The 14,009-nt window shown below is 41.1% G+C and overlaps 1 protein-coding gene across 16 annotated transcripts in view; it reads left to right on the forward strand.

The window, feature by feature from the left end:
- PTPRM (protein tyrosine phosphatase receptor type M) overlaps positions 1-14,009 on the forward strand; it is a 514,813-nt gene that overhangs the window by 323,063 nt on the left and 177,741 nt on the right. For all 16 annotated transcript variants that reach the window (XM_054164442.1, XM_009909925.2, XM_054164443.1 and 13 more), the window contains one exon: positions 8,679-8,811. In XM_054164442.1, coding sequence (XP_054020417.1) covers positions 8,679-8,811 — 133 coding nt within the window. The remainder of the gene's footprint in view (positions 1-8,678; positions 8,812-14,009) is intronic.

Raw genomic sequence — 14,009 nt, forward strand, 5'->3', positions numbered from 1 at the left:
CTAAGTGCTGTTTGAGACAGTAGTGTGCTCAGGTAGCCAAGAAGGCCAACAACATCCTCATCTGGATCAGGAATATTGTGTCCAGCAGGAGTAAAGAAGTGATTGTGCCCCTATACTCGGCCCTGGTGAGATCACACCTTGAGCATTGGGTTCAATTTTGGGCCTCTCACTACAAGAAGAACATTTTGTTGCTGGAGCACATCCAGGAAAGGGCAACAAAGCTGACAAATTGCCTAGAGAACAAGTCTTATGAGGAGCAACTGAGGCAACTGGGCTTGTTTAGCCTGGATAAAAAGAGGCTGAGGGGAGATCTCATTGCACTCTACAGCTACCCAATAGGAGACTGTAGTGAGGTGTGAGTCAGTCTCTTTTCTCTAATATCAGGTGATGGAACAAGAGGAATTGCCTGAAATTGTGCCAGGAGAGATTTTGGTTGGATATTAGGGAAAAATACTTTACTGAGTGAGTGATCAGGCATTGGAACAGGCTGCCCGGGGAGGTGGTGGAGTCACCATCCCTGGAAGTGTTCAAGAAATGTGCAGACATGGCACTCTGGGACATGGTTTAATGCCCATGCTGGTCTTAGGTTGACAGTTGGACTCAATAATCTTAGAGGTCTTTTCCAGTCAAAACAGTTGTATGATTCTTTCTCAAACATTCAAAGACAATGTTTAGTGAGTGTCAGCACGTCGTAGGAGGAAAAAAATAGGATAAAACCAGGATGCATCGATTTCAACACTTAAATGGCTCCTGCACTCCACAAAACAGAAAGAAAACATAATCTCTGCCCCGTGCTAAAAGCAGTTTATACATGAGTGATTCCAAAAGAAGCCAAGGACAGAAAGCAAAAAAATAAAATGCTTTGAAAAGAGAACTAAAGGAGCCCTTACTCTGAGGGATTTACAAAACTAATATATTCAAGGCATGGAGTAGAGAGGGGAAAGTGAAAAACAAAACAAAACAAAACATAAACCCAACAAACCACCACTGATCAAAACCACCTTCTGTCACAAATTATACCCTGCCCAATGCCACCACCTCCTAACTTCTGCCATATGGACAAAAAAGCAGCGCAGCTTCGAAGGAGAGCTGGGAATGCTGATTTGAAAGCTAACAATGAGGAAGGGGAGGGAGAACTTTTTCCCGTAGCTGGAGTTTTACCAGGAGTAATAAAACAAAGACTTTGTTAGCAGAATACATGCTGGCTAGCAGATGAGGAGTGAGTGCCAGTCACTTACAGTATAAACAGACTAGCCAAGGTGGTAATTCATTTCATCTACAAATGTGTATGTGCTTTGGGTTTTCTCCAAGGCAGCCACAAACCCTGGCATCTGGCATGAACTCAGAACTCAAATAAGAAGCATCTTGGACTGGCTTCTTTTTTCCTAACACCAAAAATGCTGCTGCAGCCTTTACAATGAGGGTACACTTTTCTGAAGTCTTGGGGCCGATGTGGGTTAGAAGTGCTAAGGAAGCTTCTACAGGCTTCTACAGGACACTGAACTTTTTGCACTACTCTTCCATTCAGGTGTATTTTGCTGTCTGAGATATAGGATTGGAATTCCTGTTGATTTGTTGATGAGGTTGTGGAGTCTCTATCTTTGGCGACTTTAAAAGCTGCACAGACAGGACCTTGTGCAACCTGCTCTAAATTAACCTATTTTAGCAGAGGAATTGGACTAGGTGATCTCCACAGATCCCTTCCAACCTCTACCATTCTGTGGCTTGGTGATTTGACCTACCTTTGTGAACACCTTATTTCATACAAATAGCACAGAGATCTTTGTGTGCTTTCTTATTTCATCACACTGCATTTTATCCCAGCCCTTTCTTTTTAGCACTTCTGCAATTCCTAACTTTATCTTTATGAGCCTTTACTTCCTTCCTAGAAAGACCATAACTGTCATCCATACAAGCTCTGTCAAATCAAAGAAGAGCAATGAAGTTGGTGAAGGGTCTGGAAAACAAGTCTTGTGAGGAGCAGCTGTGGGAATTGGAGTTGTTTAGCCTGGAGAAAACAAATCTAAGGAGAGACTTTCTTGCTCTCTACCACTCTCTAAAAGGAGGTTGCAAGGAGTTGGTGGTTGCTTTCTTCTCCACAGTCTCAGGCTGCACCAGAGGAGGTTTAGGCTGGAGGTTAAGAAGAAATTCTACACAGAGAGAGTGATTGCCCATTGGATTGGGCTGCCTGGGGAGGTGGTGGAGTCACTGTCATTGGAGGTATTTAGGAGGAGACTTGATAGGGTGCTTGGTTGCATGGTTTAGTTGATTAGGTGGATTGGATGATAGGTTGGATGTGATGATCTTGAAGGTCTCTTCCAACCTGGTCTATTCTATTCTATTCTATTCTATTCTATTCTATTCTATTCTATTCTATTCTATTCTATTCCCAGTGAACAAGCAATAGGACAAGAGGAAACAGGCTCATGTTGCACCAGTGGAGGTTTGGGTTGGATATTAGAAGAAAATTCTTCACTGAAAGGGTTGTCAAGCCCTGAAACAAACTGTCCAGGGAAGTACTGGAGTCCCCATCCTTGGAGGAATTTTACACATGTGTAGATGAAGTGCTGAGGGACATGGTTTAGTGGTGACCTGGCCGTGCTGGGTTAAACAGTTGGACTTGACAGTCTTGAAAGTCTCTTCCAACCAAGACAGCAATTTGCTTGGCTCATTCACTGAGCAACTAGTGTTAGCTTCCATTTCAATGAGGAACAGTTCTGATGAAGCTTTCCTATCTATAGCCTCCTCACAGGAGGATGTTTTTTATGCAGTTAGGAGGTTGATCAGTAACACAGTGCTTGTGCCTTCTGAGTGAGAAAGGAAAGGGAAATTTCCCACCCAAGGAAGTGTCACAATCGCTATGATCTTAATACCAGACCTGGATATTCTCAAGAGAGAGAGGATTATTTTTTTTACCTGCTCTTCTAACCCATGGTACTGAAATAGAAATTTCACTGCTTGAAGTAATTTAAGAATTCACAGTACAGCAAACACTAAATATTAGCAACTAAAATATAATTCTCAGTCTGAACAGGTGGTAAGATGGCAAGAAGTGGATGAGTAATCATGAAAATTCAGAAAAGGAGATTGCATTATTAAGAAAAAGTTGATGGAATAAGTTCTGGGAGTCAAAAATAGGTGAAATTAAATCTTTAGGTGTGTCATGGCTGCTACTTAAAAATATTATCACTGGATCTTGCAAGGTACTAAACAAAATGGGAGCCATGAGGGAAAGTCATAAATCAGGCCAGCTGAATGCCATTTCTTCTAAGTGAAGAAAAATCAGATTTTTCACATTTTAAATGGTGCTGTAGGGAAAACCACAAAAAATGGGCAGTAAATAAGTAAAAGGGAAACTGGAATCACTGAGGGTAATCAGAAAAGTAAATAGCTAAGGGTTTGTAACCAAACAATGTTACTGTCTTATACTTTATTTGATGCAGGAAGGCTGTGGAAATACTTTGCAGGGTTTGTGGCACCTTGGGGTTTATCTTTAAGTGTATCTCTGCTTCTCAACTCTGGGCAGGAAGCACTCTGCTTTATTCTCATCAAGCAAGGACTTTCCAAAGTCAACACCTTTCTAAACTGGCAGGAAACAGTTTCCATGCCCTTTCATTTTTGAATCAGCTCCCTTGAGCTGTCCTGCACTCACTGCTCTTTGCTGACCTGTTGCCTTTCTAGTGGTACACCACGATATACACACAGTTTGGTCTTGATTCTTAGTCCACTAGCTCAGACAGTCTCGGCAGGAAAGCAGAAGCAGGGTTATTGTGAAAGGTTTAAAGTCAGGTTTCAGTGTACAAGGATAGAATCAAAAGCTTAAAGGTAAAAAGAACAAATAACCCACAAATAAGTGACCAGGTCCGGTACTGTGAGGAAAATGCAGTGGGGTTAGCTCAGCTATTGGAAACAATATGTAATCTGTTGCTAAAACCCAGTCTTTTAACTGGAGGTAAGAACTCCACCAATCTTGTAGCTCTATATTTTTCAAAGCTCCAGGGTGATCAAGGAAATTAAAAATTACTATATCAGAAAAATGGGTTAAAACCACAAGAATAAATAGAATAAATCACCAGAACTGTTATATCATGACACAAGCTAACAAAGAAAGATTATATTTCACTCAACATTGTTAGTACATGTCGTAGAATCATGGAAATGTTCCAGATGGAAAAGACCTTTAGAGGTCATGGAAAAGACCTTAGGGTCATGGATTGCAACCATCGACCTCAGAGCACCATGGTCATTACACCATGTCCCTAAGTGCCATGTCTACACATTTTTTAACAATTATAGGGACAGTGACTCCACCACCTCCCTGGGCAGCCTGTTCCAATGCCTGACCACTCTTTCAAGTAAAGAAATCTTTCCTAATATCCAATCCAAACCTCCTCTGGTACAACTTTATGCCATTTCCTTTCATCCTATTGTTTGATACTCAAGAGAAGCAGTGTCAGTACGGCAGAGTAAAAGAGAAACCAGAACATCATTTTCTTAAAGACTTGCAATAGGAATTTCCCAAATCTCTCTTGAAAGTGCACAAAGACATCTGAAAGTGCCAATTGACATTGCAGTTTATCAAGTGGAAAAATGGATTTTGTAACTCCTAGCCTGAACCACCTCAGTCCCCTCGCACACGGCTCACCTTTCTCTCCATGGTGCAAGTGTGATTGCCTGCCTGGCCACAGGTTAAAAGTCAGTTAAGAAGTAATTATGAGGTGAGAGACAAATACTCCTCTGGATCAAAATCTGCTTCTCAGACAGAAAACAGAGAGAAGTAAACTGCCAGCTTTCATTGTAGATAATGCACTTGAAGGTTTAGTATTATCTGCTTCACAGTGTGTCTGCTAAGTACATGGAAGCACTGGTGAGAACACACCTCAAACGTTGGATTCAGTTTTGGGACTCTCACTTCAAGAGGACCTTGAGGTGCTGGAACAGGGCAGTAAATCTGGTAAAGAGTCTACAGCTCAAGTCTTCTGAGAAGCAGCTGAGGGAATTGGGGTTGTTTTGCCTGGAAAAAGGATGCTCAGTGGAGACCTTACTCACTACAACTCCTGAAAGGAGGTTGGAGTCAGGTGGGGGTTGGTCTCTTCTCCCAAGTAATAACTGGCACAACAAAAGGAAATGGTCTCAAATTGCAACAAGGGAGGTTTAGGTTGGACATGAGGAAAAATTTCTTCCCCAAAAGAGGTTGTCAAGCCCAGGGCTGTGGTGGAATCCCGGTCTGTGGAGAGATGGAAACCCCATGTAATTATGGAGCTGAGGGACATGGTTTAGTGGTGCACTTGTCAGTACTGGGTTAGGAGTTGGGCTTGACAATCTCTAAAGTCTCTTCCAACCAAAATGAATCTACTATTCATTGAAGAATAGAATTTGGAAGAAACCAGTCTTAGAAATTGCATCTAATAACATAATGATCCTTGCTTGCTTTGCACTCTTCCTTTACTGGGTTTTAGATTTAAAAGAGGACTGTGAAGTCTTTTGCATGGCACTTGATTCAGTGCTTCCTGTTTGCAAGTTCAACTCAATAGCTTCTTTAGCATGAAGATGCTCTAGATGTCTTCTAAATCATAGAATCATAGAATTGTCAGGGTTGGAAGGGATCATCTACTTCCAACACCCCCTGCCATAGGCAGGGACACCTCACACTAGATCAGGTTGCTCAGAGCCACATCTAGCCTGGCCTTAAAAACATCCAGCAATGGGGCTTCTACCACCTCCCTGGGCAACCTGTTCCAGTGTCTCACCACCCTCATGGGGAAGAACTTCTTCCTAGCATCCAATCTGCTGCTCTTTTGTCCACTTTGAAGATTGCAGCAATATAGAGTTGATTATATAGGGATAGATAGGTGTATATATATATATAGAGAGAGAGATAATTGCATATTATACAATATATAGTGCAATATTTTATATATAATACAGTCTAAATTATTTATATATGGCAGAAGGAAAATACAAAAAGAACTGTTTATGACAGCATTTTATGCATCTGTATTGAAGAAAATACAGAACCAGATTCTAAAACTTCTATTCATGCTAAGAATTATACAAATTTGGGATTGGTTATTAGCAGCAGGGTGTCTTGCTGTTGAGCTAATATTCTATTTGGACTGGGCACAGACACAGGCAGCAGATCGTTTTTGACTCATACAAAGTACCATGGCCAGAATTATCTAAAGAACCTGGTTCCTGCAGTTACCTCTAGAAGTATTTTAATCAAAGGTTATCACCTCTCTGGCAACAGTATGGATTCCCAGTTCTTCTCTGGCATTCATAGAATCATAGTATCATAGAATGGGTTGGGAGGGACCTTAAAGATCATCTATTTCCAACCCCCAGTAGTAGGTGCCTTGAGTGGAGGTACCTACTACTAAACCTGGTTACTCAAAGCCCTGTCCAACCTGGACTTGAACACCTCCAGGAAGGGGTAAGGACTTTTGAAGGTGGAGGCCAAAAGTATGAGTGTGGGCACGTGGTACTCATCATCTTAGAAGATTCTGGTTACAGCTTAGAAGAACCACAGGAAATTGGTTTCATGTAAGTTGATCACTGATTTGCTTTCTTCCCTCCCCCCAAAAATAAAAAGGTGAAGAAACAAGTAAAATCTAATCACAGAATCACAAAGGTTGGAAGAGACCTCAAAGATCATCAAGTCCAACCTGTCACCACAGACCTCATGACTAGACCATGGCACCAAGTGCCACATCCAATCCCCTCTTGAACACCTCCAGGGACGGTGACTCCACCACCTCCCTGGGCAGCACATTCCAATGGCGAATGACTCGCTCAGTGAAGAACTTTCTCCTCACCTCGAGTCTAAAGTTCCCCTGGCACAGCTTGAGACTGTGTCCTCTAATTGAGGTGTTCAAAATCTTTCGTGAAACCCAGGCAGTGAGATAGGAAAGCGGTCTTAATATATTACACTTTTAGTCTTCACTCTTCCTTCTCCCAAAAGCTCCATCAGGAAAGTGATCCATAAATACCTGTGTCCACCTTCTGGCCTGGTGCCTTGAATGGTGAATGCTGTCATGATTTTATTTAAAAAAAAAAAAAAAAAAAAAGTGAAAACAGAGTGTCCATAAAAAAATATAAAATCAGTTTAGTGTATTGAATTCCTTAACCAACATTTTTCTTCCTGAACTCATTTAGAGGAGGAAATGGATATTTCATCAGACATGGATTTGACGTTCCATCACATTATACAGTAAACAGTACAAACGATGTTGGGGTTTTTTTTAATGGAGAAGCTGGAAGAGCTAAGGCAGTAGCTGCTGTAAGGCACTGGTTATCTCATTTAAACAGATATTAAATGTGGGTGCCAGTGGTGTGATCATCAGCTGCTTCCCACTTTGTGAATAAATTGCTTAGAAGGAGTCTTTTTGCCTACCAGATGTGACCTAGATTCAGATTTCCAAAGGCAAAAAAAAAAAAAAGAGAGAAAGAAAAAAAGTCTATTGTGTAAAAAAACAATTGCTGGTAAAATGCATGGTAAATGAGCTTATCTCACTTTTCCAGGTGTTTAAGCTAATATGTTATGGAATTACAGCTTCATTTATGAAAAATAATTGAGGAGAATGTTCCAGCAAATCAAATTTGGATAAAGGCTTAGGATAGTTATTGTGGTGTTAAGCAAGTTTCTAAATGGCAGGAAGAAAAAGGAGCCAGCACAGATAATAGAAATGTGTGAATCTCTGCGGAGAGCCTCATGAAAGGGTCAAGGCTGCCAGTAGTATCCTACCTGTGCTGCGTTCATGCCAAATGTCATGGAACAATATGGAGAATCACATCACAAAATTCCAGCATGGTGGGGATTGGAAGGGACCTCTGGACATCACCTAGTCCAGCCCTGCTGCTAAAGCAGGGTCACCCACAGCAGGTTGCCCAGCATCACAATGTTCAGGTGGGTTTGGAATCTCTCCAGAGAAGGAGATTCCACAACCTCTCTGGGCAGCCTCCTCCAGGGCTCTGGCACCATCCCAGCAAAGTGTTTGCTCATGTTCAGATGGAACCTCCCAGATTCCAGTTTGTGCCCTTTGCCCCGTGTCCAATTGCTGGGCACCACTGGAAAGGATCTAGCCCCATCCTCTTGGCCCTCACCATTTAGGCACTGATCATCATTGAGAAGGTCTACTCTTGGTCTTCTCTTCTCCAGACTAAACAGTCCTAGGTTTCTCAGACTTTCAATCTTAAAGACATTCTCCAGTCTCTTCATCATGTTTGTAGCCCTCTATCAGACTCTAGCCCTCCATTGGACTCCCTGTCTCTCTTAAACTGGAGAGCTCATAACTGAATGCAACACTCCAGCCTTGGCCTGACTAGTGCAGAGTAGAGGGGGAGGAGAACCTCCCTTAACCTGCTGGTCACTCTCTTCTTCATGCATTCCAGGATGCATTTGGCCTTCCTGGCCACAAGGGCACATTGCTGGCTCCTAGTGAACTTGTCCACCAGCACTCCCAGGTCCTTCTCTGGGGAGCTGTTTTGCATCTCTTTTCCTGTCACAGTGTGTATGAAAGCGGGTTGTTGTTGGTTTTATTTTTTTTTCCCCTTAAAATATTAACCATTGGTATCTATTTCAGCAGGATAAATCTAATGGCATTGATAGATTAAATGTATAAATGTGGAAAGAATAACACCCTGGTTTTGTTTGTCTTCTCCTTTCACTGATTCCGTAGGGGCTGCCACCCGAAAACCAGACCCAGAGCCTGAGAAGCAGACGGACCACACTGTTAAAATTGCTGGAGTCATTGCAGGCATCTTGCTGTTCGTCATAATATTTCTGGGGGTCGTGTTGGTAATGAAGAAAAGGTGAGCAATAAAGCATAGATGTTTTTTATGTGCATATTCATATCACAGCATCTCCTCCAGCAGTTCCCAATTTGATACTGGGAAAAGTATCCAGCCACCTTCAAGACCTTTGGCAGAGGGATTAGGAAGCACTGCTTCCTCCAGCTCCCACAGATTTGTTAGGTTTTTCTAAAACCACAGTATCTGTTTCATCCCACGATATTTTCTATGAATTAATCTTTGTTACAGAAGGAAAATAATTTGAGGTTAATGGTTCTAGCACTTTTTGCATTAGTACTGCATGATGGGCTCTACTAATAGAGTATCTCTATCCTGAGAATGAGTCTCCACTCTGTTCAGCAGATCAGCTGAAAGCTACATGTAGTTTCCTCCCTGAATGTGACAGAAATCCTCAGTCAAACAGGAGTTGGAGATAAAGTAATTTGTGCTAAGAATGGGGTCTGTATTTTTCTGCATAAACTTCATTCCCTGAAAACATGAAAATGTGATGATGGTACTGAACGTTTCCAGATGCTGGTTCAACACACACACACACACTGAGATTGTTTTGCTTTGGCTATCAGCTGAAAACTTTTACAACCTTATAAATGTAAAACTTTCAAACCTGGTTCCTTTCTCAACACTGTGAAAGGAAAAATAATAAAGGAGAAATTACCTGGTAGCTAGGGAGGTGGCATGGGTAAGGGAAAAAAAAAATCTGTGTGATGATAGAAGCTAAGTCCAGATTGGGAGAAATTCATTAGAATTAAGGTTTAAGGTTGTATCCTGAGTGATGTGAAATTTGCAGCCGTCAAGGTGGGGTTGGGATTGTGTGAGAGCTATGCAAGAGGACTGGTCATGAATTCTCCTTCCACCTCTGCCATGGTCTTATTGTCCCATAACCTCTCACCTCCTTGCCATTTGCTGTCTTGTCCCCTTATCTTCCTGGGAGAGCAAGCTTAGCCTGGTTTTGCTCATGCCAACACTAGGTGATTTAATTGTACGTTAACTAGTTTGGCAGGTCTGAAATAATCAAAAGCTCTGAGCTGCCTGAAGCTCTTGCAGGCTTTGAAGAGCAGAGGTGCACATCTCAAGAGGCAGCTGCCTAACAGTGCCTCAGGGCAGGCAACAGAAGTAGCTGTTTCTCACTCCCCTTGAAGACAGGAACAGGGCCATGAGTTAGAAGGGCTCTGTGCAGAGAAAGGTGAGCTGTGGCCAGGGCTGAGGGTAAGGTCATGACAAGAGTTAGGTAAAGCACTTAAAAAGCTGATTTATGGAAGAGATTGAGACTTAGGCCCCAGGGTAAGTCTGACAGGGACAATGAAATTGGTCCAGTAACCAGATCTCAATAAAGTACAGTGTAGTCTGTTCTGACTTTGCAGTGCCTTTTTTCTTCCCACTCTTGATTTCTTGCATCATTCATGCCTTCAATTTTAACAGTTGAACTCCCAAACTCTTCCCTGGGGCCAGACACAGCATTCAGCATGCAGGGAGGAAGGCTTTCTGGTGTTGTCTAGCCAATCCTTCTTCACACAATTCCTGACAGGTCTTCATCACTCTCTCTCTTCCCATTCTGAGCCTCTCCTTAAGCGTTTGCACCCAAGGCAGAATATATTCACCCAAGGGAGGTGAGATGTTCTTAATCTTGAAAGGAGAGCATTGCAAAGTGATCCAGATACTTTCAAAGTAAATAAGGTGTCAGGGTCTCTGGCTAAATGGATGCTACACCAGCTCCTGGTTCTTTCTCTAGGGAAAAGCTCTTTGATAATCTAATTCTTAGAGGCAGGAAGGCTCAAATCCTGAGTGTTTGCATGTTAATACAGAAGGATACTTGATCCTTTCTCTCTACTACAGCACAGTAATTATTATTCAGACTAATTCTGTTGTTAGAAGAAAAGTGCATTATGTGAGCTTCTTTAGAGTTTGGAATAATTCTGCTTGTGACAGAGATGAAAGCACTGAAAGTACAAATCCAGGACCTCTGTTACCAAATACCCACGATTTCATTGTGTAGCACAGAAGGAATGATACCAATAACTTCAACACATCCCAGAATGGTGCCGCAGCCTCGAACAAAACAAACTGTGGAAATGAGTTGAAGTGAATACTAAGAAGTCTGAATGGTTCATCTGTGTAACAGGATGTGACTAGGCTTTAATGAGGGTTTCAGGAGGGAGGTAGATTGTGTCCCAGACCTCTAAAGCAGATGCTGTAGCCTAGAAGGTCTTGAATACAATCACACTCATGACTGAAGCAAAAGATGAACCGATTATTCAATAGATTGTTATTGGTGCATTAATTCACTGCGCTGCAGAAACCCCTATGGTTTCACCTTGCTTCAGTTACTGTGTATACATTATGCATTTGAAGAAAAATGTATAAATCATTCTGCAAGCTCAGTCTAACCACAGCATTTTTGTAGTTTTATGATACTTTAGGTGCTACTTTGTGAAGCAATCTTCTCAAGCTGACGTGCTGTTTGATTGCAGCACTTGATCATTAAATTTCATTTACTTTATCAAGAGTTTTACTGGAGTAAAGATCTGAAGGAGAAGTAAAATAGCACCTTGTCACTCAGTGGCACCTTTCCTCTGAGAACAACTTTCCTCTCACCCACTATCACATGCAGACTGTGGGCTACAATGTTTGGTTTCTCCACCCTGGGTCTATGTGCTCTGACACTTGTCTTGATTGGAGATAGCTGCAGCAATATACCGTTCATACTCTACTATCTGTCTGTTATTCTTTCATGGAAATAAGTCCTTGTAGAATTGATCTCCAGATCTCACTAGTAGATTAAATTTACTCTGTCTCTGAGGTTTCACAGTGCTTAATTAATTTAATTTCAAACAATTTCTTTCCATTGTCAAGAACTTTGGGAAGTGGTTTTACTGTATGTGATAATCATGACTTTGTCCAGTGTATTCCTTCAATAGTCACCTCATTTCATCCAGCAGCCATTTCTTCATTGCCAAGTACCAGAGGTTTTCATAATCAGCTTCTTGGACTTTTGATTCAGTGGCCAGGTAGACAAGACCAACATTCAAAGCAGAGTTTTGAGTGCAGTGCAGACACAGTGAAAATCAAAACAGTAGGTGGAGAAGTCAGTAGTCACTAGGTATCATTATTAGTGTCACTACATAGTGATCTTCTCAAGTAGTTATAAACTGGGTCACAGAATGATTAGTTGGTCCAACTATTCAATGTATGGTGTGGAGTCACTAGTGAGAGTAGGAACACCATGGGCTCTAAACCATTTTTTTGTGGGGACACTTAATCTTTGACTAAAATAAACCAGATTTGGATGTCCCCTGGGTCAGGAAAAGACTGGTAGTGCTTTCTTGGTTTTCTCCCCTCTTGATTGTTCCGAGTTCTTTATTTGTTCTCTTTTCTTTATCCATTCAACCACATCCCTGGATAAAAATGTCACATAATGTAGACCAGAAACCTACAAACCATTCCTAATACCAACATGGTCACATCAATGAGGTCACTCTTCCCTGTGAAGTCAGAATACTGCCAGTAGACTTTGTTCTCCTCAGCTGTGCTCTGAACCTCTCATGTAAGAGTTAACATCACTGCAGTGGAAAGCAGTAAATGTGTGTCCGCATTATTGTTTCACCATAAAGTGGATTTTGAATCTGATTCTGAATATTAAATCTCAGGCAAGGTGCTTGATCTTTGCCAGTCTTTGATATACCTGCATAGGACTTTATGAAAAATACAAAATAAATAAAAAATGCAGCAAGCAAGTTCACCTTTTGGTCAGCTTAAAGCAGAGCAGTGAAGGTGAGAGAACTGTTCCCACAACCTTTAGAAAAGAAACAGCAATTAAATCAAGACTTGGAAAGATCAGGACCTTACTGCTCTCTCTTTTTAAAATTTTTTTTCTTTCTCTTTTTAAAGTTTTGTTTTTCTTTTATATTCAGTTCCAGCCAAGTTTACAAAATATGCAGAAGTTGAGAAATTAGGTTTATTGATCTAAGGTTTAATTAAAGGCATATATGTCTTTGGGGCAGATGTTTCATTCAGGGCCACCATCTTGCCGCTGCAGTGGGAGCACAGTAAGGAAGAGGTTATTAAAATTTAATGACCTTGGCTTCTGCTTCAGCTGTAGGATGGAGTTTTTCTGATCATTGCATTTTTCTCTGGGAAGGAAAAAAAAAAAAAAAAAAAAGAAAAAGAAAAAAGGAAAAAAATATTTTCCTGATTTTCAGTTTTTCTTTAATTTCTGTTTTCACCTCCCTGTGCTTGAGCTTTCCAGTAGTTTCTAACAAGTGCAATTGTGGCATCTTTTTAACTCTGAGTCTTTGGCTCTTGGCAGCGGATGAGGAAGGCTTTTGCTGGACTGGGAATGCATTGCTTGCATTCCCTGGAAGCAAGTCCAGGCTGTTCAGTCATAAACCTTTGTCAATGGTTTTAAGTAGTTAGGATAGAAATTGGAGATAACAAGGCTGAAGGAACTCTGGTCTTCTCCCAGTGCTACCTCTGAACTTTGTTTTTCTCTCTAGCCAAGCTACAGAAGAGAGGTGATTAAATAAATCACTGAGGTAATGATACAAGTCCAGAAGATTTCCCTTCTACTGGAACAATCTCATGGCCAGCTGTGTTGATTTTAATAAATTTTATGGTGGGACCTTATTCTACAAGTGGCATTTAGCATCTTTATTTATGCCTTCAGTCCTGAAGGATATAAAAGCACTTTATATTCTCACTGGATACAGGAAGAGTTTATTGACATGAAATAACCTCTCTAGTGGGAAGTGACTCAAGAGCCATGCACAGAAGAAAATGTAGCCAAGGTTGGCCACATTCTTTGGGTCACTAAGAGAAAAACAATTTTCATATGCAGAGAGAGAGGAAAGTTGATGCATTATGCAGGACATAAAGTGGAACTTGTCCATATTTCTTGAACTTCTTTTCAATTATAAATGTTGGGTTTGCATCTGGCCTGAGGACTTGCAAGTCAAAACCTTTCTGTTTCTGTAGGTTTTAAATTTCTTCTTTTTACCCACTTTTGTTCAGTGTATTTGTGGGAGTCAAAACCCACAGTGCTCTTTTTAACAAGGACTTTTCATATGAAAAATTCCACAATAGTAACAACACCGAATCAGCTGCAGCTTGAGACACTTAATTTTTCTCATCTTAAACAAATTTCTAATGGCACATTTATACAGGTTTCTAATGGGACATTAATGCAATTTTTTTTTAATAGGATA

The sequence above is a fragment of the Dryobates pubescens genome, chromosome 9 (genome assembly GCF_014839835.1).
Source record: "Dryobates pubescens isolate bDryPub1 chromosome 9, bDryPub1.pri, whole genome shotgun sequence".
Lineage (NCBI taxonomy): Eukaryota > Metazoa > Chordata > Aves > Piciformes > Picidae > Dryobates > Dryobates pubescens.